At 41.9% G+C, this 25781-nt stretch overlaps 1 protein-coding gene across 1 annotated transcript in view; it reads right to left on the bottom strand.

The window, feature by feature from the left end:
- GLDC (glycine decarboxylase) overlaps nucleotides 1-23636 on the bottom strand; it is a 37521-nt gene extending 13885 nt beyond the window's left edge. The window contains exons 1-14 of the mRNA XM_028711953.2: nucleotides 23137-23636; nucleotides 22610-22688; nucleotides 15473-15608; nucleotides 9661-9825; nucleotides 8908-8985; nucleotides 8323-8470; nucleotides 7606-7802; nucleotides 6695-6791; nucleotides 5583-5688; nucleotides 4896-5035; nucleotides 3387-3467; nucleotides 2065-2162; nucleotides 568-652; nucleotides 382-423 (exon numbers count right to left, since the gene is read on the bottom strand). Of these exons, the coding sequence (XP_028567786.2) occupies nucleotides 382-423; nucleotides 568-652; nucleotides 2065-2162; nucleotides 3387-3467; nucleotides 4896-5035; nucleotides 5583-5688; nucleotides 6695-6791; nucleotides 7606-7802; nucleotides 8323-8470; nucleotides 8908-8985; nucleotides 9661-9825; nucleotides 15473-15608; nucleotides 22610-22688; nucleotides 23137-23448 (1764 nt within the window). The 5' untranslated portion in view covers nucleotides 23449-23636. The remainder of the gene's footprint in view (nucleotides 1-381; nucleotides 424-567; nucleotides 653-2064; nucleotides 2163-3386; nucleotides 3468-4895; nucleotides 5036-5582; nucleotides 5689-6694; nucleotides 6792-7605; nucleotides 7803-8322; nucleotides 8471-8907; nucleotides 8986-9660; nucleotides 9826-15472; nucleotides 15609-22609; nucleotides 22689-23136) is intronic.
- Nucleotides 23637-25781: the final 2145 nt, after the last annotated feature.

The following is a 25781-nucleotide window of genomic DNA, read 5'->3' as shown; positions in this document are numbered from 1 at the left end:
TTAAGGCAAATATTATCAAATACGTCTTCACCCTTTTTTGAATTTAAATAGGATTCTGTGTCCAAGTTATCTTAAAGTGGATTCCACAACTTTCTTGTTTATCTACAATGATGCACAGTGGGCGCATCATAGCAAGTGGGTCCTGTGATTTCAATTTTTATTTCAAAAACTACCATATGCCGAAGGTTGCTGGGACCATTCACAAGAGCACTTCCACAAGGATCTCACCAAGACACAAAATACTCCTAGGAGAAGAAAGCTTATTTAAATCTACCCCCCAATCTTTAATTTTATTTAATGCTCACATGGAATTCTGGGGGAAGGGCTATTACTGCTTGATTAGCTACACATCTCTCAGAAAATAAAAATTAAAAAGCTTACTGTAAGTTCTGATGAACTATTCAACTTCATTGTACAGGATCCCTGAGGAGCAGAAAATGTAGTAAGTAAGTAAAAACATTAAAACAAAAACAAGAATCATGCAGAAGAAAAGAAAACGTAGCCAGTATATTTCAACCAAGGACACCAGCAACTGCCATTTTTTTTTCTTTTTAAATTAATACCTACCAAAGGAATCATGCTGTGAACTAAGGAAATATCTTTGTTTTCTAATCTCTTCATATACCGGACAATATTTGTTTCAGAGTGATAGCTGGAGACACAAAAACTTACATTAGCAAACCAGTTAACCGCGCAAGCCATGAAATACATAAAACAACGAAAACCGCTGGACCTTTCCTACCCCCTCTTCAACTTTCCTATTTATCTCAAAAACTGAAGTTAAATTTACTTTTTCTACATAATGCAAACAGTGCAAATATAATAAGCACTAATTGGTTAAAAAGTTTGGTTTAGTTTGTTGTTCAAACCCAGAATTGTGGTTGAGGTCTCTCCTCCTTAATCATGGTCTATAGCTAAGGTTTGCCCTACAGCTGTATGTTTCGGTTAAGCAGGAGAGACTTCCAGATTGATCCTGGATTTGGATATGCTAAACCAAACCTTGGTTTAGCCTGGAGAAACCCAAGTGGGTGCAAAATGGGACCCAGCCTGTTCACACGGTAACAGTAAACCAAACTTGGACTTGGACCAGGTCATGGTGTGCTACTTAGTAGAACCATGACTGTCCCATGAACAGTAAGCCCATGCTATCAAGTGATAGTGTCAGGGAACTGCCATTGGCTCAGGGGCGAGGGGGGGAAAGGCGGATGGATTACAGAGAACCCCCAAAGATCGTGGGAAGCAGCACCTCCTCAGCGGAGGAAAGAAGCCACGCCTCTAGTGGGGAGGAGGTGTAGGGCTCGGAGGATGCAAGGCGGTGCCAGGACACCTTGTCTGAGCAAAGCGGGGAGGAGGGAGGTCCCCCTTTACCCAAGCCTTCATTGCGCAGAAAGCTTTCGCACAGAGAGGGGAGGCGTAGGCTGGGGCTCAAGAGACTACTCTGCCGGGGAAGATTTAAGGACCGCCCACTCTCAGATTCTGCTAGTGAATGAGCAAGATGTGGAATAGAGGCGCTCTGCATTGTAAAGGTTTTTAGCATCGATAATAAAGCTTTAGAACAAACCAGTGAGGCACCTTGCCTGATTGCTCTCGAGCAACCACCTGATAGCCATAACAGATAGATATGGGATTGCTAGATTGAGGCATTTCTGCCCACAGTTATTTAGGCTGCATTGTAAATATGAATGGTAAAAACGTAAGCTAGGTAACTCAAGCCTTAACTTGCCCCGTGTCGTAAGCGTCCCCGTGTCCAGGGTCCTGGTCCCACAAGTCTCTATGTCAACACGCCCACGCCCCCCAGCATGAACACGCTAAGTCACCAAACCCCACTACGTGTGCGAGAGATCACAGAATGCTGGGGGAGGGGCATGATGATGTACAGCACCCCCTGGTGACGGCGTCAGTCCTAGGCATTTGCAGTTGCGGGGACAAGCTGCCGCCACTACCCCATAGCTTACATCACAGCAATGTTTTGAAATACTAAACCAAATTTCTCTCTCACAATTATAATCCCGTAGATTTCTTTTTTCAGATGATATCAAGGGGAAATTAATTAATTTCACAAACCTGTTGAATACCTGATGTGTTAGGAATTTCGATGTTCTCTTAAACGCAGTGCCAAAAATACCTCTCGTTTCTCCGTCCATGCTCTCAGCAACCAGTTCCTTTCAAAACAAGAAAGACAGGGGGGGCTCTTAAGACGTTACTCGTTATCCCTCAAAAAGAATTTATTCTGTCAGGTAGTAGGGAAAAAACTGTCCTTGTTTCAGCACTTCTGCTTTCATGGTATTTATGTAAAGGCAAATCTTTCTCCAGCTCCCTGGATACAGGGAAACCCTGTTATGCCTAATTCAAAAGCAAGGCAAATTGCTCTTAAAAGAAGACTGCCATGAGCATTTTGTCTGCAAGGATGTTTTCTTAAAAAGTTTTCTCTTCATCTGAAGTAAGTACACGACATAAAAATTAGAAATATCTGGGTATACACTTCTAGTCTTTCAGAAGGTGGAAATAACATTTAGTTCCCATAAATCAAAGTCATTAGAGGAGTTTTTTTAAATAAATAAATTGGGGGAGGTAGAAGAATTTTCTTTACTGGCCCACCCTTCTCATTGCTGAAAGCTAAGATTTCCTACCATATCTTGTGTAATGCAGAATTTTGGTGCAGTACAAGTTGATTAAATTGAACTCAGATCCCTCATTATCTCACAAAACAATACTCACACCTCCTTGGCAAGAGGTGGAAGTGGAGAATTAAATCACCAAGGCAGCTGTCCATTTAAGGACTCAAAATTTAAAACTGGCATTTTGCATTTCTTAGTACAGAAAGTATTGATCTGATGTGAAGAGATCTTTCCTATTCTAATTAATTCAAGAGGGTTCTGGAAGCTTCTCTGTGTGAAAGAAACAAGCAGAAGGTTCATGATGTTTGGGTTATTCCTTCAGAGAAGCTGAGTACAGCTGGCTTAAGCTGGTTCTGTGATCTCTTTCTGTTCTGACTATAATAGTAAGGCCAGGAGGAGCTTGAGTTTCACTTTCTCTTCCCTCTGGTGTGGTGTTCTGTACATAGTATGCTTAGTGTTAAGGTTTAATCTTATTATAAATTATTGTAAGTTTAAGTTAAGTCTGCTGCAACTGGATTTCTTATGGACAGGGCCAATCCTGAATGTATTGTATTTGTGATCATTGTGCTCATTTGCCTTCAGTAGCAGTAAAGCTCTGTTGGATGAAACACAATTGCCTCTGGTCTATTATTTACGAATCCTGCAACGTGCTTAAGTCTTTACTCTGCTAACTATATGCTGGAGTTCTGCTCTGGATCAACATTGATTAGAATACATGACAGAGTCTACCAATTAAACGTTAAGCACTCTGATCTGCGATCTACTTACAGCGGAAGATTCACAACCAAAGATCCATAACAAGTCATCCAGGTCTTTCTCAGTTACAGTTTCATCTAGAGATACTCCAAGCTATTGACAGTTGGAAGGGAGGAAGGAAAGTTTGGTACTGAAAAAACTCAGTGTACTTTCAAAGAGCACAAAACAAAACATTAAAGTAGTGTAACAACTGTTGACATTTCACCAACGTGATGTGAAGATCCCGATTACTACAACAGAAGGGGAAAAGTAACTAATTTTCTCATCAGGTTCAAATGATACTGGTGGAAGCTTACAATAATCTTTTTGCATTTTCAGTAGCTCCATAGGTTTAATACTGTATATGCAATTCTTCTAGCCTTAACTGTAGAAGCGCATCATGTTTTATAAAACTGTGCTTAGCAATTTCAGCAACCTTCCACTATGTATCTGCTCAGTTATTTAAAATTTAGGGGAGGAATTCCATGTAGTGCTAAGGAGATGGTGTTATCAGTATTAGCATTTCTGCTTGCCTAGTGGAATGATTGACCTTCTCCTCCACCCATGTACTATGGGGTTATCTTGACCTCCCCAAGGCAATTTGGAGGATGGGGAAGGGAAGGAAGAAAATCCCCCTGTGTTAGTGGAAGTCCTTGCATAGGCTTCTGCTAGTGGGACCAGTAAATGGAATCTGCCCCTTACATTTTTTTCCTCTAATAAAAGTGAACTCAGAAGATGTGAAGCAGAATTTAAAAATTCAGACCCAAAAAGAAAAGGGTATGCAGCACTCCCTCTCTCTACAATTGATTTATCTCTCAATAAATCTGTCTGGATAATTCTAATACATCATGTTACGGAAGCTTCAGGTTACGTGTTTCCAGGTTGTTGATAGTGGGAAACCCGGAAGTACAAGAACGGGTTACTACCGGGTTTTGCCGCTCGCGCATGCGCAGAAGCACCAAATCGCGCTGGCACCTGCGCAGACATGGCGCTTTAGGATGCAAACACTGTGGGTTGCAGACGTGCCTCCATCACGGATTACGTCCACAACCCGTGGTTCCACTGTATACTGTTACTATTGTATGTTGACTTTCTAACCTAGGCAGGCTCCCAATTTTCCACAGTTCTTCTGTGACTATCAGAGGGTTCTTGTTTTCCAAAGATGAGCTATGCAAAGTTTCACTTTGGCAGTAAGATCAAGACCAACTTCAGAGTGACACACAACATACACAGGATTGTTTGGGGCTTCCTGGGTAAAGCACAGCCAGTCCTTTCATGTACCATGCTCAAAATTGTTTTCATTTTTATGCAATCCCAGAAGATTTGCATCAAATATGCCTTTGATCTTTTACATCTCCAACAATGCATAACTGATTGTATGTTTTACTCAGTCTATGCGAAGTTAGATACCACCGAAGTGCAGCCTCGATTTTTCTCCATCACACTAGTGCTTAATGATATCATGGGAAAGTTTTCAGACAACCAGCCCCAATGTGACATTGAAAGGAACACCATCCAAGAATAAATTTAGCCATCACTTACTGTACCATCATTGTAAATCCGGAGGTTTATCTGCCTCTGGGCTGCTCGGAGCAAGACTTCTTGGACGCCACATCCACACTGGATTTTCAAGGTATCAAAAAATAGGTCATGTTGCAGTTTATGACCAGCTCTCTTCAGACCTAGCAGAAATAACATGTGAACTCTTCGCTCCACTGGCTGCTCACATTTCTATAATGTTCTGCATATAATATGCAGTATTTTGGTTGATACGGTTTTCAACAACAATATGCTGGGATTATGGATTTCTACTGGTGTTATAACAGACTTGCCTAAATTTGTTCAGAGTTGGCAGGTGGGGGTAGCCAAATCTGTCTTATGAATCACTATAAACTGCACTGTTGCCTATTTCCCCACCTCGTCTGGTTCCTCAGATATGCAGTCTTCCAATTTATCTTAATCCTAGTTCAGAGTTTCAGTTTCTTCTGCTAAAGCTCTTCCTCGAGTGCCTATTTTATCAGATATTTACCACAGAGCTGTTTCAAAGTGAAAGGGTCTCCCTTATGATGTCTACATTTTTTCTGGTTAATAATCAAGTTTTATTACATAAAATGTTTTATGAAGACCAGTATACAAATAAGTACATAAAACAGATTTCAGTTGTTGCACAGAATATTGAAATCTTTGAAGAGTCTCCATCATGCAGCCATTAGATTAATTTTAACTCACCTTCAGCTAAAATGAGAGTGGCATTATGCACCCTCCTAGCAATGTGCTTTAGTCCGTTAGCGCCATGGTAGACTCCGAACATAGCAGCCATATTAGCCAGAAGTGCCTAAAAGGCACAAAATTGGGGGGAAATAAGTCAGTTCACTAGCAGGTTAGTGTAAGGTGTTTTTTTTTTGGGGGGGGTGTCTTGGAGTATATTTAGGAAAAAACAACCCACTAATATTTAAAACGGAGGGACGCGGGTGGTGCTGTGGGATAAACCAGAGCCTAGGACTTGCTGATCAGAAGGTTGGTGGTTCGAATCCCCACAACAGGGTGAGCTCCCGTTGCTCAGTCCCTGCTCCTGCCAACCTAGCAGTTCAAAAGCATGTCAAAGTGCAAGTACATAAATAGGTACCGCTCCAGCAGGAAGGTAAACGGCATTTCCATGCACTGCTCTGGTTCGCCAGAAGCGGTTTAGTCATGCTGGCCACATGACCCGGAAGCTGTACGCCAGCTCCCTCGGGCAATAAAGCGAAATGAGCGCCGCAACCCCAGAGTCGGTCACGACTGGACCTAATGGTCAGGGCAGGGGTCCCTTTACTTTTAATATTTAAAACATTCTATTTGTAATTGAGTTCAAATCAACCCACACAATGAAAAGTTACAATTACATTCCTGACATTTTAAAACAATAAAATAATCATTCAGATCTCTTGAATGTAAATTTGCAAGAAAGGCCACATTGAAGAGAAAGTTGTATCTAACTGTGTTCCTCTTCACTGGAAAAGTTATTTGATCCCAATGAGGTTTCTGCAAAAGGGAGCGGAGGGGTGGTATCTGTCGCTTCTCCTTGTGCATTTCCAAATGTGCTCCAAAGGATTCCGGTATCCTTTGGAAAATTGTGGGATATGGCACAAGGGGTTTCAGAAGAAAGCAGGTGCAGTGTTTACAAAAAAAAAAAAAAGATTTCCTTCCCCTCCCATTCATTCACACCTTTGCCAGCTGGATACTGCCCCAAAATACCCACATATTTTGCTATCCCCATATTCAAATAGCATGAACATAAAATTTAATTTTTTTATAAATCTACTACTTTTTTAAAATGACTGAAGGACTGAAGAAAAGCTCACCTGCGCAGTGCATATGTTGCTTGTAGCCTTATCCCTTCTTATATGCTGTTCTCTGGTTTGCAATGCAAGTCGATACACTTCTTTTCCATTAGCATCCCTTGAGCCATAAAAAGAAAAATGGTTACTCTCTCAACATAGAGTGGCTCTGCTTTTCTTAATAAAAGGTGACCGGTATACTCAAGAAGGTAATGCAAGGCTAGGATGCTTGAGCAAAATAATTAAAAAGGCATTTAAAAATGCCAAACCGTTCCTGAACCAATCTGTCGGTCAAGGCACCCTCCATTCACTTGAAATCACATGGAACAATTGAGTGCAAAGCCCAATAGTGCAAATGACAATTCCGCGAAACAAGATGTAAGGACCAGTTTCACAAAGCCTAACAGACTGTGAGCAAGGGGAGCCACAAGCTTGACTGATACAAGCTATGAAATCTACAGTGTGTGCCCTTGACCTAAACCTTATACAGTATACTAGTTTCTTGAACACACTCCTCCAATTTAGGCTTTTGAAGGTGTTCCAGTGGGGACACACAATTGTGGAAGTAAAGTTCCAGCTGAACAGAGATAGCATCTTTGCATATGTAAAGGGATGTATACAGAAAATTTAATAAGGAATCCTTTGAAAGCATGGAAACTCCATGTGGACAGTGGAGCTCTAGGCGCAGTAAGTGTGGAAAGTGATTTGAGGGGAGGAAATTATATTTATATATTAGTGCATACGTAAGTAAAATAAATAAATAAATCATATTCTAGCCAAGAAGATGTGTGTCTCATATTTGACAAAAAGCTCAAATCACTTAATGGTAAGGGAAATGTGTTATGAGAAGGATGGAGTTTTGCACAATCGCCCGAGATGTCTTCAGCACAAGTCCCATGACTAGGATTGAAGCTTTCAACTTCAACGTAGCCTACCTTGTAACTCCTACCATTCTTCCAGGCATCATTCGCACCAGGTTCTCCTTGACAGCAAAAAAGGCTGCGTGTGGCCCACCATAACAAAGAGGCACCCCAAACCTCTGGGAGTTGCCCAGAGCGACATCAACACCAAACTCTCCTGGAGGTCTCAAGATGCACAGAGCTAGCAGGTCAGTAGCACAGCAGACTAGAGTCTAAAACAAGGAAAGAGATCAGCATCGTTGTCAGAACAAATGAACCATGGTCTATGTTATGTAATACCAATGACAATTAACTAAGGTTTAATCAAAGTGATTCTAGTACGTCTCGAAGAAAATAACAATGAAAGAACCAGTAATGCCTTAATTTTATGTTTAATGCAACTGTGCTGGGGTATATAAATTACCTGTTCCCAGTACCTCATCTAAAATAAAGAGTATCATGATGTAAATTTAATCACTATATGCAGCATTAGGAAGAAACCTTGTATCAAATCAGATCATTGGTTCATTCTGAAACAGCTCAACCATTTATTTGTTGAGAGAAGCAGATTTACTCTTACAAATTCTGCATGCAGATCTTTGGCCTCTATTGAAATCAGATAGGGAAAGGGAGACCCACGTCTGAACAGAGAGGTTCATTTCTGAAGAGTTTTCTGCAACTACAGTTATAATAAACCTAAATGGTTAAACATACAAAATATGTCAGGAAAAGGTTATGACTGCTTTGTTTTACCCCATTCTGATGGGCTTGATCAACAAATGCAGTGAAGTCTTCCACCTTCCCTTCGGTATCTGGGTACTGGAACAAAACACCGCTGACATCTTTGCCACTGAAGTCCATTTCATGAGGCAACTTCAACTCAACAATAATGCCAGTGTAACTGGAAAGCAAGAGAAATATACAGGGAAAGAGTAAGCCATTTCCTGCTTGTAAATGGGTTTTCAACATCATTTACGGATTGGATCCAGACTTTACCCTTCCACAAATGGGAAGGCTCCTATCCGCAGAAAGGTTTTAATCCAGTGGAGGGATCCTGCTGGTGAAGAGGGGGGAACTGACTTTTGCTGAGTCCTTGCTCCCCCTGCAGAACTCAGCAATACCTCCCACGATGGTCGATGCCCCTCCAGTCCCCTGGAACAGTATGAGAGGAGGTGCTGGGAGCTAAGGCAGGAGTGGAAATTGGCAAATCTCTCCCTCTCCTGCACAGGAAGAATGTAACTCGATTCAAGGGATGTTCCCGCTGGGAGCAAAGTCTGGATCCAACAAGATACCTACAAATTGATTTGAAAGAAATAATGCAACAGAAGTAAGCATTACTTTGCTCTGGTTTGCACCACTGCTATCGTCTGAGGATGGCATCGGATGTCGACATAAAACTTCCTCCGCTTATTATGCCTGTTGGGGGGGGGGGGGGAGACACACAAACACACAATGTAAGCATTTAAAATATGTTTCATACCATTTTTATTGCAGGCCAACAAGTTTCTACAGCCTACATCATTACTCCTGATTGGCTTGGGTATCTGGCCAATAGTTCAGGAAGGGCTGGCAGGAAGTATCCATCAAAACCAATAAACCACGAAACCAATAAAAACTCAAGCCTGCCACTTAGTTACCAAGATCCACATAAGAAAATGGTGAGGCAAAACACTCGGTTATTGTTAGAAGATTATTAGGTACATTCACAGAGAGCCCTGAGCCCTGATAACTAAATATTGCTTCCTGTTTTTTGTCAGTTGCTTGAGAGGAAAAGCAATGGAAGGTTATCACCCTTTTTGTGGGTTTTCCTAAACCCCCTTGGTTGGTCACTGTGAAAACAGGATCACTGACTTTATGGTCCCTTGGCCTCATCGTTAAGTACCCTCCAAATCACCCAATTGTGATTTATTCAAGTTCGGTATGTATTTTCTCTTTTAGTATCCCTTTTCCTTTCTTCATGGTTAACATTTCTGATTACAGGCCAGGGGGCAGCGCTCATTCTGTTTAATATAACTACTGTATTGAACCTAACTGCGGGGCCCTTTATAAAACAAAAATGCTATTGCAATTATTTTTGTTTCCGCCTGTTACCTGTGGCACAACTGCATAGCTTCGGCTGCAGCAGTTCCTTCATCTAGCAAGGATGCATTCGACACGTCCATTCCTGTGAGGTCACACACCATTGTTTGATAATTTAATAAACTCTCCAGCCTTCCTTGAGATACCTCTGGCTGGTAAGGGGTGTACTGGGTAACCCTATTAAAAACAAAATATTTCAGATATCAAGCTTCTGACCCTTCTGAACCATGTTTCCAAAAAGGTCATAATCTCCAATATATTTTAACTGTCTATTTTAATACCATTTGAATCTGACTGATATTTATGTTGCAAACAGAGAATGCACCATAAGAAAAACAAATAAATTGGGCTTAACTTTTAGAATGTGACTATTTGCTGCTGAATAGAAAGCATTCATGTCAATTATCAAACAGTTATCCCCAAATATGCTAGTCTAGAGGTATCAAAATTCAGAGTCAAGCTGCACTTAATCTGTTAACTTGATTATGCTGCAACTTCAGTTACTCTTCACTAACTGATCAGCCAATTCTAAAATACTGAGTGTTGTAAAAGATTCTGGTTTCAGAAACCATGACACAGAATGAATAATCACAGCTGGTGTTGCTATGTGCTATTGTAAGACTGGGTAAAATCTTCATTTTGCGTGTTTAATTACATGCTAAACTTTAGATGCAGTTCTTGCGGGGGGGGGGGGGGGCAGAGACAGAAACAGAGAAACCTGCTTTTGACTGTGTATGCCTGTTTCCTGTGAGAACTTAATTTAGAAATTAAGCCCTGCCCACCAGTCAAGTTTGATCCTGATAAAGGTCTGGCCCGTGGAGCCAAAAAGGTTCCCCACTCCTGTGCTAAAACGTATTAAGTAAAATATTTCTTGCAAGTGATAAAGGGTGGATCTACACACAGGAAAAAAACACGCTATAAATAAGTCAGAAACGAAATTGTTATAATAAAAGCAAGAAAACTATGTAAAAATCGCATAGAAAATTCCTTTTGCTCTCTGCCACCATCTGCTGTTGCGTGTTTATAATGCATTCAAAACATTGTTTTTTGCCTAATGTAGCTGAGTCCACATAGAAAGAAAAATGGTTGTGTCTAAAGCAAGGCAGGGAACCTTACTTGAATTGTAAGGAATACTGTTGTCAAGTCAAAGGCCAGGTTATAACCCAAAAGGAGTGACTTATGAAATAGTGACTTTAGCTATGAAAGGCTAAATGTAGTTCAAAGATAAGGAGTAGCCAACATGCTGCCCTCCAGTTTGCTAAGAAGCAACAGGAAGAAAAGAATATTGATGGCACTCCCTTCAGTCCCTGCCAGCATAGCCAATGGTCAAGAATGCTTATAGTACAAGTCCAACAACATCTAGAGGGCATGACCTTGGCTAGCCCTGCTACAGATTCTTATTTTTCCAGCAAGAAAGAGTGTTTGTTTTTAGCTTTGATAAGTTATATAACAACTTTGGGGGGGGGGGGCAGTTTTGTTTTTGTTTTTACTCTGCTCAGCCTCTGACAAGTACACAGTGAAGTTTCGACTTCAAAGAGGAGAAGTCAAAGATCCGTGAGAAATTTACGGGCTCTGAAGCTGTTCCCATTCAGTCCAGTATGTGGATAAGCTTCTGAATTCATTTTAAGGCATGAGTAAGCCAAAGGAAAACTTCTATTATCTAAACTACGGTTAAACAATTCACCAAGGCACTTGCAGTGAGTTAGAATCTCCTGCATGCAACCAGGCAGGGTGGCGGTTGGTTCCCCATTAAGCCACAAAGGACGATCACAGGGATGTGCGGACAGGTGTGCCATGAAGCTTTTTTTGTGCTAGCTGTTTTATTTAGTTAGTTATTCATTTAATATAATTAACATCACTATATGCATTTATATCCCATCTCTCTCTCTCAAGCTGGGATTCAAGGTGGCTTGCAGCATTTAAAAAAAACATTATAAAATACGAAGTAATAAAAACAAACTAGTTAAAAGCAATGATTTAAATATATAAAGCACAGTTAGAGGCAGCCATTAAAACACCGTTTTCCCTAACAGCAGCCCAGCAGTCAGCATTGTCTGCATCTTAGTTTTCAAAGGCTGGTCTGAAGAGGAAGGTCTTAGCCTACTGGCAGAAGGATAACCAAGAGGGAGCCAATCTAACTCTCTTGGGAAGGGATTTCACCATATGCGAGCAGCCACAGAAAAGGCTCTGTCTCATGTCGCCACCAGCTGAGCTTCTGGTGTTGATGGGACCAAGAGAAGGTGCTCACCTGAGAATCTCAACACCTGGGCAGTTTCATATAGGGAGATATGATCTTTCAGGTAGCCTGGACCAAAGCTATAAATGGATATGTTTGCAAACCTTGATTAAACATCTAAAAAAACCCCAAAGCCTCAGCTGCCTTTGAGAAACCTTCGAATTGTAGACCACTATGTGACTATGGAAAATCCCTTAAGTTTCACAGATAGTTTACCATGCACCAAGGCAACTGGTTCCTCAAGGAACAAGCCTCCATGGAGTTAGTTGCGCAGCACTTTGGATCCTGACTAACATACTACCTTTCTATAACAACAGCATCGTATTACTCACAAGTAAAGTATGAAAACAGGTAGACAAAACACTCCTATTCAACATCATGAAAACTGATCACTGTATATTGTTCAGGCTATATTTATACAAACTTTTAAAATTCAACCCCCTAACATGCAAGTAGCATTTCTGCACATGATGCTGCACATAATACAGTAGCAATCCTACACATTAGTAATTACTGACCATGCAAATTGGTCCCTCTCCCATCCCCAGAATTTGCATTGTTTTAATTGCGTACGCTTATTGAACACACACAAATCACTCTTCAGGATTATCTATTCATTACCATGATAGTTGGCCGTTATTGCTAGTCTCCCGTTCTGGCATCATTCACATCTTGCCAGACATTGAACCAAAGTACAAGAAATTGCACACATTTTCTAAGTATCTCAGAATACTGTCATCAGTATGAAAATAAATAAAGTACAAATTAGGCAGGCAGTCATTACGAAAATAAAGTGGATTTCTAGGGTTAAGTCTAGACTTATTGTCAACTCATCCAAGAAGCCAAACATACTTTCTATTCTTTGTCCGTTCATTTATGTTCACGTCACGTTACTGGAATTAATGAGTTCTGTTTCCAGGGCAACACCACAGCGGACAGATAGCATGAAGACAGTCCGGAAGAATCGGCACAAAAATGTGTGCAGCTTAACACTGTCCCACAACATTACACTGCTAACAGCCGATTGTGGGTTAGTGAGCCACACTCTTTATTTATTTAAACGCATCCTATTCTCAGTACTTTGATTAAGAAAACCAGAAATGCCACACAATCTAAGGAATCCTGGTACACTTTACCATGTCCCAATTGTCTAGGTAGGTCTGGTCTACACTGCAAGCATATTACCAGGAAGGTGGGGGGGGGGGGAGTGGGAAATGAAGCCAAATGCTTGAGGATGAGTCAAACAGAGATGTGAATTTGTTTCTCTAAAGTACAAGTCCCAGAGTTCCTTACTCCCTGGACAATATTTCCTGTGCATAGGCAGGAGGAACAGGGTGTGGCAGCTGATCAGTAGTAGGATGGAGGGATCAGCACCATAATAAGGAGGGATAGTGAGATCCCAGGGGTTGTGGTGAAAGCCAGAGGTGCAGATAAGATCTACAAGTTGCAGAGCATGTGAGGATGTTGTATGTCTGTACTGAGCCTAGAGAAATAATGTTTGAGCACTGCTTACCCGTGATAACGATAGCTAAGGACCGTTGCCAGAACCAGGGGATTTGAAGCAATTGCCTATGACCCTCTTTGCGTAGGAAGAATTTTACAAAGCATAATTTCTGCGCAGAAATGTGGGGAAACGTCTGGTCAGGCAAAGAATTCCTTCATACTATAATTGGGCAGATGGATTGCAGCCAGTATTTACCTGGGCTAAATAGCTAGACTTGGCCTTAAGAGAGAAAAAGCCCACTGTATTTTTTATGCACAGTATTACCTACAAAACTGAGCAATTGTATGCAACTATCAAATAAACTGAGCAATTGTATGCAACTATCTGTGCAGAGTAGCAGGAATTGTTTACAAAAAGACTCCTACTGAGTTGCATTCTTGCTAGAAGAATTCAAATGTTTGCTTGCCAAATCTGTCAGTGAATGGTATTTGCCTCACACTGTGCTTTCCTGTTAGTCTTTTATAATATTCAAAACAATAACACACAAAAACATCCTCCGGGCCTTTCTATTCGTATCTCCCATCTTTCAGTTCTCATCTTCTTCAAGGACTAATTTTACACACCCGTACAAGTTTTCCATATTTAACGGTTACAGGAATATACATTGGGGTATTTGCATTCTACCCTCTTCTAAGGCTTTGATATATTTCAATAGTTGAAGTATATCGTTTAAAACTTAATAGCAGTTAGTAGCATGCCCTTGAACCATTTTGAATATTTTGCTGTATGCATAGCCTCATAGGACTTTTGCGTAAACTGACAGTAGAAGTTGAAAAAAAAACCATCTTGTAAATTCAGAACTTTGATGTTTCACCAGAAAAAAATCAGAAGCTTCACAAATTTATTTGTAGCTAACTCAGTTGGTCAACTTAATTATAGGAACTATATTTGATGGTTAATTTCGAGAAATTCTTTTCTATAATTTATAGGCCACTTATTAGGGCAACAACAAATTAATTTGTTAGAAACTTTTTTATTGAGTAGGAAGTGCCACCAATTAATCTGTCAGTATATTTTTAGATGTAGGGTGACCTCTTCTAACATCTGCTTTTGGGAAAGTATGCTTTTTGCATAAAAACTAGCCTTTACTCGTAGGTAAAAGGTAAAGGTAAAGGGACCCCTGACCATTAGGTCCAGTCGTGGCCGACTCTGGGGTTGCGGCACTCATCTTGCTTTATTGGCCAAGGGAGCCGGAGTACAGCTTCTGGGTCATGTGGCCAGCATGACTAGGCCGCTTCTGGCGAACCAGAGCAGCACATGGAAACACTGTTTACCTTCCTGCCACAGCGGTATCTATTTATCTACTTGCACTTTGACATGCTTTCAAACTGCTAGGTTGGCAGGAGCAGGGACAGAGCAACGGGAGCTCACCCTGTTGTGGGGATTCGAACCGCTGACCTTCTGATCGGCAAGTCCTAGGCTCTGTGGTTTAACCCACAGCGCCACCCGCGTCCCATTACTTATAGGTAAACGTATACAAATGCAGTAGGGCTGTAATCCTACACCCACTTACCAGGCCTTATTGAACCTAATGGGTCTTCTCAGTAGACTTGCATAGGATTGTGCTGAAATGAATGAGGTCAACTAAATCTCATGCAATTAATTGACTAGCAGCAGTGCAATCCTAACCATTTTGATTAGAAGTAATTCCTATTAAAGTCAATGGGGCTTACTCTCAAGTAGGTGAAGTTAGGATTACAGCCCAAGGCATCATTAACTGGTGACAGATCTATTATTTGTGCATGTTTTTATCCATTATGTAGCTCAGGTTTGTCAGTTGTCTGGCTCCTTGTGGGGAATGGGAATTGATCTTAAAAAGAAATTACAAATGATGGAAGCAATCTGCACCTACAACCACATTTATGTATTAGAATAAACATTTCTGCTTTATTGATAAATATGCTAATGACTGTTCGTTCTGTTCCTCAGATAATTCTGAGCATTTTTTCTTTCATCAGAGTCTTGAATCCCTGAAGGCAGCACAATAATGTAGGAACTTCTATGCATCCCAGCACATTAACAACATGAACAATATGAAATATACAATACAGGTGTGTGTTTAATGATAAAATATGGTACATTACCATCCTGCGTTCTCCAGCATATTCCTCACAATGGCCTGAGGGACTGAACAGTTGTAATAACCCATGCCAATATACGATCTCCAGATCTTGTTCTTGCTGGCAATACCGTGTAAAGTTTCAAGAATTTCATTCTCACCTAATTAAAAAAAAAGTTATGGTAGAAGTCTTGTAAAAGGATTGATTAATGTGGTACATTTGGAACCTGCAGGTCTGCTAGCACATCAAATTCATCTCCCCTTCTACTCCCCAATTTCATTGGCCTGCTTATCTTTAGTCCTGAAAATCACAGAAGTGAGGCAAATAAAGATTTGCTACAATCACTCACAATCACTACATTCCAACTGCCCACTTTTGAGTGATGATATTTAGTTCTTTCTGATTAGCAGCGTATTGTAGCATGCCTACTCAGCGGGTTTTTAAAAGCTTGAAACCTATTTAAGGTACAAATCATTTGCAAAAGGAATTGTATTTCCTTCTTTGCATTCTTTTGAATGCCAAGTGAGTTTCCTTAAGCCAGGGGTGTCCCTCCAGATGATGCAGTCCCCCGGAGCCCTGAACATTCACCCTTACCTAAAACGACCAGAAGGTAGTCCAGATGCTTAATTTTGCCAGAGACCCGTACAACTCTGCATCATCATATCAGGACTTTTAAACTCATGTAAACTAGCCAATGCCTGAAGGGTCATGATTCAGCTGCTCCAATATGGCCTATGCTATGATATCATAATGAGTTTAGCAAGACTCAGACCACCTTTGGTGGCTATGGGGCAATGGAGAAAATGTTTATATCCTGCAGTGCAGGACAACTTTTCCTAAATTACACAACAAGAGTTACGTAAGTTCACCAAAGGTTTCTGACTGACAACCTGCTGGTGTCAATTGAACAGACTTTATATACCTTTTGCTGAAAGGGGATATACAGTGTCAAGGAACCTACACTTGAAAATAGCACTGAATAGTGAAAACTGGCACCTGAGAGGAATAAATAAATCAAATAAAAAATGACAAATTCATCCCACAGGCAATCAAGAGTATTTGAAACCTGACCACTAGTCATTTAAGCACTTTATCTACCTTTATAGTACTATGTCCTGAAAAGAAAATAATAATGCAAACTAGACCTGGGCGATATATCATATATTGCCCAGGACCGGTATGAGGAGCAGACAGCGATGTCGGCTTCATTCAGCGGTACAGTGGTACCTCGGTTTAAGTGCTTAATTTGTTCCGGAGGTTCGTTCTTAACCTGAAACTGTTCTTAACCTGAAGCACCACTTTAGCTAATGGGGCCTCCTGCTTCCGCCGCGCTGCGAAAGCACGATTTCTGTTCTCATCCTGAAGCAAAGTTCTTAACCTGAAGCACTATTTCTGGGTTAGCTGAGTCTGTAACTTGAAGCGTATGTAACCTGAAGCGTATGTAACCTGAGGTACCACTGTATATCACTAAGGGCTCCCCATCCGCAGCAGAGCCATCCACTTGAGCGGGAGCCAGCACCAGCTGGGGGATCCTTTTACTGCTCGGCTGAGCAGTGACGGAGTTAGCTTCATGGGGGCCTGGAACAGCGACCATGCCGTGCACCCGGGGGGGGGGGCGGCGGTGAGCTGTGCGGGGTGTGTGTGATTTGCCGTGTGCGGTGGCGGCAGAGCAAGGCCACTGCGGTGTGCCTTTTTGTCACCCCCCTCATGGATGACACCCAGGGTGGACCGCCCCTGCTTCCTACGCCCCTGTGGCCGAGGGGAGCGGCAACTGCACACTCCTCAGGTGAGCAGTTAAAAGATGCAGAGGGAGGAACAAGCTGTATCGGTGCCTCGCCAATGCAGCTTTTTACACCCTCTGCGCAGTACGAGGGCAGAGTGGGATGCCGATTTTACTCAGCAATGTATCGCTGGTGAAACCGCCACCACTCCTGAGTCCCTCTGCTAGCAACGTTCGCTGGAGGAAGTCACTAGCAGAGGGACCCAGGAATGGTGGAGGTTTGACCAGTGATATACCGCTGACTGAAGCTGATATTGTGATCTGCTCCTCATACCGGTCCTGGGCGATATATTAATATATTGCCCTGCCTAATAGGTACATATAGATGGAAGATACAATCCATTATGGGAACACTGTCCAGGAACAAGTGATCTCAGTATGGACCTCGTTAAGCAGAGTTCACTTAATCTGCATCACAAGCATTATCTTTAAGTGATTTGTGCATATGATTCTAAATGTTCTAAACATTTGTCTTGCATATCTGCATGGAAATCTTTCCTGTTGTCCTGCACTATGAGAATCATGTTTGCCATATTGCTATGATACTTCGTCTGCTCCGTTCTACTCACTTGTGTGCCTAATGATCAGGACACTAATAAAGTTACTCCTGTCTCATTTTCAGTTTCCTTCCTGTCCTTTTCATACTCAACAGAAAATGAACCATAAAAAGCTTAAAGTCCAGAAACATAATACTGATACAGCAAAAACGGATATAAGTTTTTTTTAATGATGTGCTTTAACTTCAGGAAACATTTAGGAGATGCCTTAAAAAAAACCAAGGACAACTCAACATTTTTTTTACTCCACTGCACTATTTTCCTCTACCTGACAATTAGCTTAGTCCAAAGGTACAAAACAGGTCCAACACTTTTGTATGGAGTATTTATCTTTATAGAATACAGACATTGGCCTCTGATTATGAATCTACTTGGCTAATTTGAGGCTGTCCCCTCCTCATTGTGCAATGAAAAAGCTATAAAGCAAAGGACTCAATGAAGGGGGAGCTGGAAATACGAGAGGACGGTAAACACCCATTAAGAAACACTTGGAAATCAGCCATTCTAGTCAGCCTACTGCTTCCAGTTTTCTAGGGCAGTAGCAAAGATGAAATGCATTACACCAGACCCACTACACTGAAAATAGTTGAGTAATCCTTCAAGAACTTTAGCTGGCAATTCTTTTTGCTGAATAAACACCTGCTGCTGACCTTGTTTATTTCTCCCACTGGGAGCATTGCATAACATTATCGGTGGCAATGATCTTAATGTACCAAGCATTGAGTTCATTGATCTTTTGGCACCGTTATCTCAGAATGGGGGAAGGGGAACAAAGCACATACGGCTCCATCTTAGCTTTTATAATTCAGAAACAAGGTGCCCAACAGCTGAATGGCGTGATTCCTAGTTCAAGAAATAAAATTGTTATTTATTATTATTGTTGTTGTTACTATTATTATTATTAATCTGCCCAGCCCTGGCTATTGCACACATGAGCCCAGACTATCCCCATTGTTTCCAACAGGGTAGGTGCCTACTCTGAGGTTTTGATGCCTACTGAAAACATTTGTTCACCCAGGCCTTTGCTGGTCATTGTCCAGCTACTATGGTTGCTATTATTTCTAGATTTGTTGGATTTTAATGGGCTGTTTTATTGTTCTCTGTTGTAGACCAACATGGATTTTAAAAAATGATGATGGTATCAAAGTATATTGCATAAATAAATATCAGTAAATACTTAAAATGTGCAAACGGTGCTTGCATAGTTGTTTTAAACTGTGGGCAGTAAGGGTGGGAAATAAATATGGGAAAACCTTTGTACATTCACTTTCATTTGTGTATCACAGCCCTTTGGCCATAAATGGCCAGAGTATATACTTGTTTGCCTCAAGCTCTCCTATGTTGCTGTTACCTCTCATCAGCTATAGACTCATCAGGTGGCAGAAGTACAAAGTGTTCAAAAACAAGATCCAGTAAGGGACTTTTTGTGTTATAAACTTGTTGACATGAATTTATCATATGTAGTTGCCACCAAATTAGAATATGGCACAAGTTACCAACCAGATTGCGCAATGTTGTATTTCTCCCTCAGCCTTTTGGAATACTGGAATAATCCAGTTTACATGCCAAAGTTTTGAGGCACCTAGTTGTCACCAACCCCTAGGGTATGTTTAACTTTGAGCTGCAGCGTTCTGTAACAGGCTTCAATAGACTCACTGTCAAAGGAGCTTGCTGTACTCATGAACAGAAATGCAGCCAACTACTATTATTATGTTATCAGAGAATCACCAAGTAGATGGCAGCCTCTTACAGGATGTTACTAAGACATACTAAGGGACCAGTGGACCCAAATAACGCTCATTTATTTAAAAGTCAGCAAGGAAGCACTCAAGCACAAAAAGAGCAATATTGCATTAAGTATAAGCTGAAATTAGTGTCATGTTCACTACACAAAATACTATATTATGAAGAGTTTAGTATTACTAACTCAACTCCTTCGCTTTTGCTGCAGGAGTTTTATTGTTGCCATTCTGCAAAACCTTAAATAAAGTTTGGTCAGGTCCCAACTGCATTTTGGCCCTTGCTTAATTATCCTCCTATATATAGGTCCATAAATAATGGACTGGGTATGAAATCTTGCTGCAGGGAGAAGAGATCTTTGCTGAAGAGTGGGAAGGAAGAGCTCACCATCATCATTACAGTGGTACCCTGGGTTACATATGCTTCAGGTTACACACTCTGCTAACCCAGAAATAGTGCTTCAGGTTAAGAGCTTTGCTTCAGGATAAGAACAGAAATCGGGCTCTGGTGGCGCTGCGGCAGCAGGAGGCCCCATTAGCTAAAGTGGTACTTCAGATTAAGAACAGTTTCAGGTTAAGAACAGACCTCTGGAACGAATTAAATACTTAACTTGAGGTACCACTGTATTAAAAATCAGACTGCATTTCCGCTCAGTTGAGGTGAACGTACACGTTCTGAACATAAAACGTAAAGAAAAGCTGCAGAATGAGAGCATAGTTCATAGTTTTTACTTAAAGGGAAAGAGATTGACAGATGATTGCCAATATACTATGTTCCTGTAGTGTATTCAGTTTTAAAGTAGCAAGATGTCTGTGAATATTTTGACTTATTGTTATTATTAATTTATTATTTATACCCCACCCATCTGGCTGTGTTTCCGCAGCCACTCTGGGCGGCTCCCAATTGAGTATTAAAATAAAAACAATACAGCATCTAAGGAGCCTAGAAGTAATAATTATAATTTAAGAGGTTCCTATGATACCTAGACAACTGCATGCTACACTGTGCTAAGTACTAAAATGAAAGCATTAGCTGAAGTCAGTAGGGAAACCACATCTCCTCTACAGTTTAAAGGTGAACATATAGCATGTTGGTGCATAGGATTAAAATTATGGCCACTTTCCCCCTCCCCTGTTTTCCCGTCGTACTGCTAAAAGCTAAACAATGGTTTGGCTTAGCATTATGCCCAAACCTCAGCTTGTGATTTGTCTCTCTTTAGGCAAACCATGAGCTGGAATCAAGGTTTGTTCTTGGCTTACTGCCCACTGTTTGCCTCTGGAACACAAATCATAAACCCAGATTGGAAGGTCTTGCTTAGCCAAACTATTGCTCAGCTCCTATTCAGAATGTAGGAGGAGAAAAGCAGCTAATTTTGTTCTGTGCACTAATCCCACCGTGTTATGGTTAACTATGGTTTCAAGTGGCACATGAACATTGCCAATTTCAGCCTATATTCTGAGTCTTCGGAAAATGCAATTTCCCCTAAAAAATGTTAATTGTGAGGATGGAACACTTATTGAATTGTATATACCACCCTATACCTGGAGGTCTCAGGTCAGTTTACTTCCAACAACTAAGAGACATGTCACGTGGCTTGTTTAGTTATGACACTGATATAATGTTGCACATCAAATGCAAAATGTACATTTTAAAAGAATGAGCAAAATATGCATGAACTGTATACCATTTCACATCTGACACACAATGCTTTCTTTTATACTGAAACATTATATCTAACCCAAACATTATAAATTGGCTGTAAGAAACCACCACCCCTTCAATAGTAACTCTTGAGTTATCTTATTAGGGAAGGGTTGTATCCAACTAGATTTGACTGAGAGCACAGCTATTGAAATGAACGGCTCTAAATTACAGTAACTTCGTCCATTAATTTCAATGGGTCTCCTCTAAGTATGATTAATATTGGCAACATTCCAAAAATTACAAATCACAAATATTATATCAAATAGGGATTAATATAATCCAGATTTTTTAAAAAAAACAGTTTTCAACCACAAACTGGGAGAATTTAATTAATTAAAGAAGCTAAGCTATAAAAATATAAAAGCTGAAAAAACAGACTAGTAAGTTTTCCATCATTTTTATTACCTCTATATAGAATCTATCTTTGCAGACTATTGTTCCTCGGGGTTTTTCATTCCGCCTGCTGCTTCTGTTCTGTGATGTCATCACAAAGTAACCAGATTGAACTGGCCAGAACCTTACAAAGGGCTGCTGGGCCTAAAGTTTACACTCAAACTGCAGCTGGCTGATGAACAACACCAACATGAGAGCAAGACAATTCAGTGTGTTCTAGATCTTTAAATGCTCTCACAGATGAAAAAGAAGAGATTATCCCTAGGGGAAGGAAGCTAAAAGATTATAATAGTGCAACTGTTTAACAAAGTTTGATTAAACCATCTATATGTCATTAGCACATTTTCCTGGTACTTTGTTTAGAGAGCACTTTTATGTTAAGGAAATCTTGATAATGCTAGATATAATTTGTTTTATTTTGTTTTAAAGATGTACCTTCTGCCTCCCAAACCCTGGAAGTTTCTCCAAGAACCTCTAAACAAGGAAAATTATGAGTATTGAAATTTTGCACAGAGGGGCAATTTGGTGACAGAGTACAAAAGGAAACTTATTTTAAAATCTTTTTTTGTACTTGTGAATCAGCATCTACACAATGTGACATCATCACACGTAACATTTGATTGGCATTGCAAACTGACATACCTAGAAGAAACAGTGTGGATGAAGATGTTAGAATCTGATCTCCTAAACTATTTCTTGAATAATGAAACCCACTAGAGGCATGGCAATGTAATGTGATGTTATCTAAAACTGCATATGCTTCATAATGGCAGGAAAATGTTAAATATTTTAGATTGTATAGTCATCTAGTTTTTGCACCAAGCCTTTTAAGACAACTCGCTATCCCACAACTAAATCTATTGCTGATAGGGAGAATGAAATTCTCCTACCCAGCTATACTAATTAAATCAGAAGCACTGAAAAGCAGAGAGGGGAAGATTTCATATGAGGCTTTTTATTTGCCCCTAGGCTGAAAGGGACACTTACAAATATGGTCATCCATCTTCAGAGGCCGTTGCAAGCGGATGTTGCCAGGAATGGTTTTATCGATCAACTCGTCAATACTCTAAAAAGGCAAGGGATAGGGTGAAAGGCATCACATGAACCGACTGCAAGTTTGAAGTTCTGCAACACCTAAGCCGCGCACCAAAAAGGGGGCATTATTGAGACAAAGGGTCCAAACAAGAGGAACGGATGAAGGGAGGAAAAACTCACGAGGAATCTTTGCTGAAGAGCTCGGGCTCATGCAGCCGAGGTTTTATGAAACGCGATTTAGATCTCTCCTCCCCCACTTTCGAAAAGCTCTTTACTCTGAAGTGAAATGAGGCCAGATGGCGTGACATGGTGGGGAAGATATTGATGTGGGGCGATGCGAAGGAGAAAGGAGAGCGGGCAGACAAAGCGAGCGCTGCCCGGAGCGCACAGAAAGAGGGGAGGCGAGGGTCAGCTTGGGGTACGGGACGGGGGCGCAAAGCGCATCAGCGGGGAGAGGGAGACCCCCGGATTTGGCTCACCGACAGCCCCACCGTCTGCAGCATCTCTCGCTTCTCTTTGTCCCCCGGGCCGATGTGCCTCTCGGAGAAGTCATCGTGCCTGGGCAGGAGTCTCTCGATGCGCCTCGAGGTGTTTGGAGAGGCGGCAGCGGCGGCGACGGCGCTTTCCCCGACGGCGCTGCTGCTCCTCCTCACCCCAGCCAGCCTCTGCTGCTCCCTGCGTCCTCCCCATCGGCCGGGCGCCTTCTTGCCCCCCAAGGCTCCGCCGTGGGGTCCGTGCAGGCTGGCCCCCCGGCCCACCAGCCGCCCCCACCACTGGACGCAAGACTGCATTGGTGACCTCGCTCGCTTGCCGCGCCCTCGCACTGCGCGCCTGCTGCTGCTGCTGCTTCCCCCGACGGCACCACCTGCGACTCACTTTCTGGCGGCCAGGCGCCCCCCGGGCCTCCTTATAGCCAATGGCGAGGCGAGGAGGAGGAGGGGCTCGCTCGCCCCGCCCCGCACAAGCCACCTGCTGAGAGGGCTGGTCCCCCCCCCCCCCCGCCTGCGAGAGCCAGCCAGCGCTCCCTCCCGCTCACCCACCCACCCCAGGATGGCCTGAACCAAGCAGCGCGCAGAGGACAAATGACCCGAGGTACTGGCTTGCAGCCACGTTCTCGCCCAGCAGCGCATCATCCGTATTTTCCGCTGCTGCAGGAGGACAAAGTGCCGCTGCTGCGCTCACGGGTTTCACTGGCGACACACCACCACCGGGGGGTCCCCCTCTTTCTCTCATCAGCCTTTGCTGCTCTCGGGCTTTTATTATCAGGCAGTGTTTTCAGTGCCTGCCCCTAGCATAGCTGTCAACGTTTCCCTTTTCTTAAGAGGGAAATTCATTTATTCCGAATAGGATTCTTCGCAAGAAAAGGGGAAAGTTGACAGCCGTGGCCCCTAGGGTTCCCCTGCCCTCCCCCTACTATAATAAAATTGGACGGCCTGCGGTAATTGCCCGACCTTCTTTACTTTCCGAATTCTTAGCTGCAATCCCCTTTTCACCTCCTTCCCCTACGTGAAGTTTAACTTCAATTTCAGCAGCTTCCCCCCCTGCTGGAATCCCACCTGACTGCTGCCGGCCTAATCTGTTGTGCGGCGTTATCTCTTCTTGCAAACACCAAGCGCTTCCATATTGGTCCCTTAGGTCAGATAAAAAAATGGGAAAAGCAGCAGCTGAGAAGAGTGGCAGCGTTTTGTGTTTAAAGAAGCACTTGCCTGCTTTCCCCTCTTACTTAGAACTGCTGCGCAAGGGTAAAACTAGGCTTTATTGCACCCGGGTCAAAGACCCAGTTTGGCACTCCTCCATGAGCATTACTGGGCTGGGAGCCTCAGTGGAGCTCCTCTGAAGGCTTCACCCGGCCCCAGAGCAAAAAATCCTGCTAGCCATCCCCCCAGTTGCTACGGCTCTGGGGTGGGGCTTGGGGTACAGACCCGTAACACAAATTTGTATCTGCTAATTCATAGGAATAGTTACCAGGTTGACTTTCAGAAAAGAGTGAACTGCAGCAAACTCTGGCTCTTACCTACTATGGCTTACTGTGGGCTATGGGGTGCCAACAGGATTGTCTGGGTACCCTGGGTGTAGCCAGGGGGGGCGCAGCTGCCCCCACCAGAGCAAGTTAATCAATAAAAATACTTAAGAAGGGGTTCACACATTGCATGATACTCAAAAGAAGTGTATGATCCTGTTGCACTATTTTGGCTATTATTGCTATATAACAACTTCCTCATTTACTTTCATCCTTTTTATTACGTACTACAAGTTGTCATAATTTACCAACGCTTTCTTTGACTTCCCAAGTTCCACTGAGCTTTAGTGTAAGTCTGTCGTGCATCTGTCTGTGCTCATCTCCTCTACATATGAGCTTTATGTTTTCAGAAACCATTCCCCTTCTATTTTGACTTATCTCTCTCTTGCTTTGGAAACAAATTACTGAACAGCAGTAGCAGCCTCAATACTTGCGAGGGATCCTATTCCAAGGGAGTCAAGATAGGTTTTAGCAGATATTTTGAATCCAAGTCTTGAAAGAATGGAAGATGTCACGCTAAAATGCCTATAGCCATGAAGCTAACTGAATTATGCTGGACAGGTCACTTTCAACCCCTGTTTTACAAGGGAGTAGAATTGTACCATAAGGTTTGGAAAATAATTGTAAAACATGACATGTACTTAGGGTTGCCTACGCAATAGCGAGCTGATAAAGAATTGCAAAAAAAGCTAATGGAATTACATCATGTAATGACATCTGCACTTGCTATGCTGACAGGGATATCCATTGGCAGTGTATTTGCCTTTCATGTCCAGAAAAGAAGTGGGAGGCAAAATTTGTTCTTATGTATACAAGTAAAGTTAGAAGTTGGCCTTCTTTATCCAAAAGTCTATTAATTTATTGGATTGTACTCGCCATGACCTCAGCCTGTCCTGCCTACGATGACAGAATGTCTGCCTTATCTATTACAAAATACATAGCTTTTCTGGCTTCACCATTATCTTTATAGAGTTGCCTTCGTTACTTGAACATCTCTTAAGAATCTCTAAAAATGATAGCCTTTCTCAATAAGTATTGCAAAATGAGAATTTAAGAAAATCAGAAATGATGAGATGGGAGTGAAATTAGGGAGTTTTCTAATCT

Source organism: Podarcis muralis, chromosome 17, assembly GCF_964188315.1.
Source record: "Podarcis muralis chromosome 17, rPodMur119.hap1.1, whole genome shotgun sequence".
In the NCBI taxonomy this organism is placed as follows: Eukaryota; Metazoa; Chordata; class Lepidosauria; order Squamata; family Lacertidae; genus Podarcis; species Podarcis muralis.
This window is presented reverse-complemented; position numbering and strand designations above follow the sequence as displayed.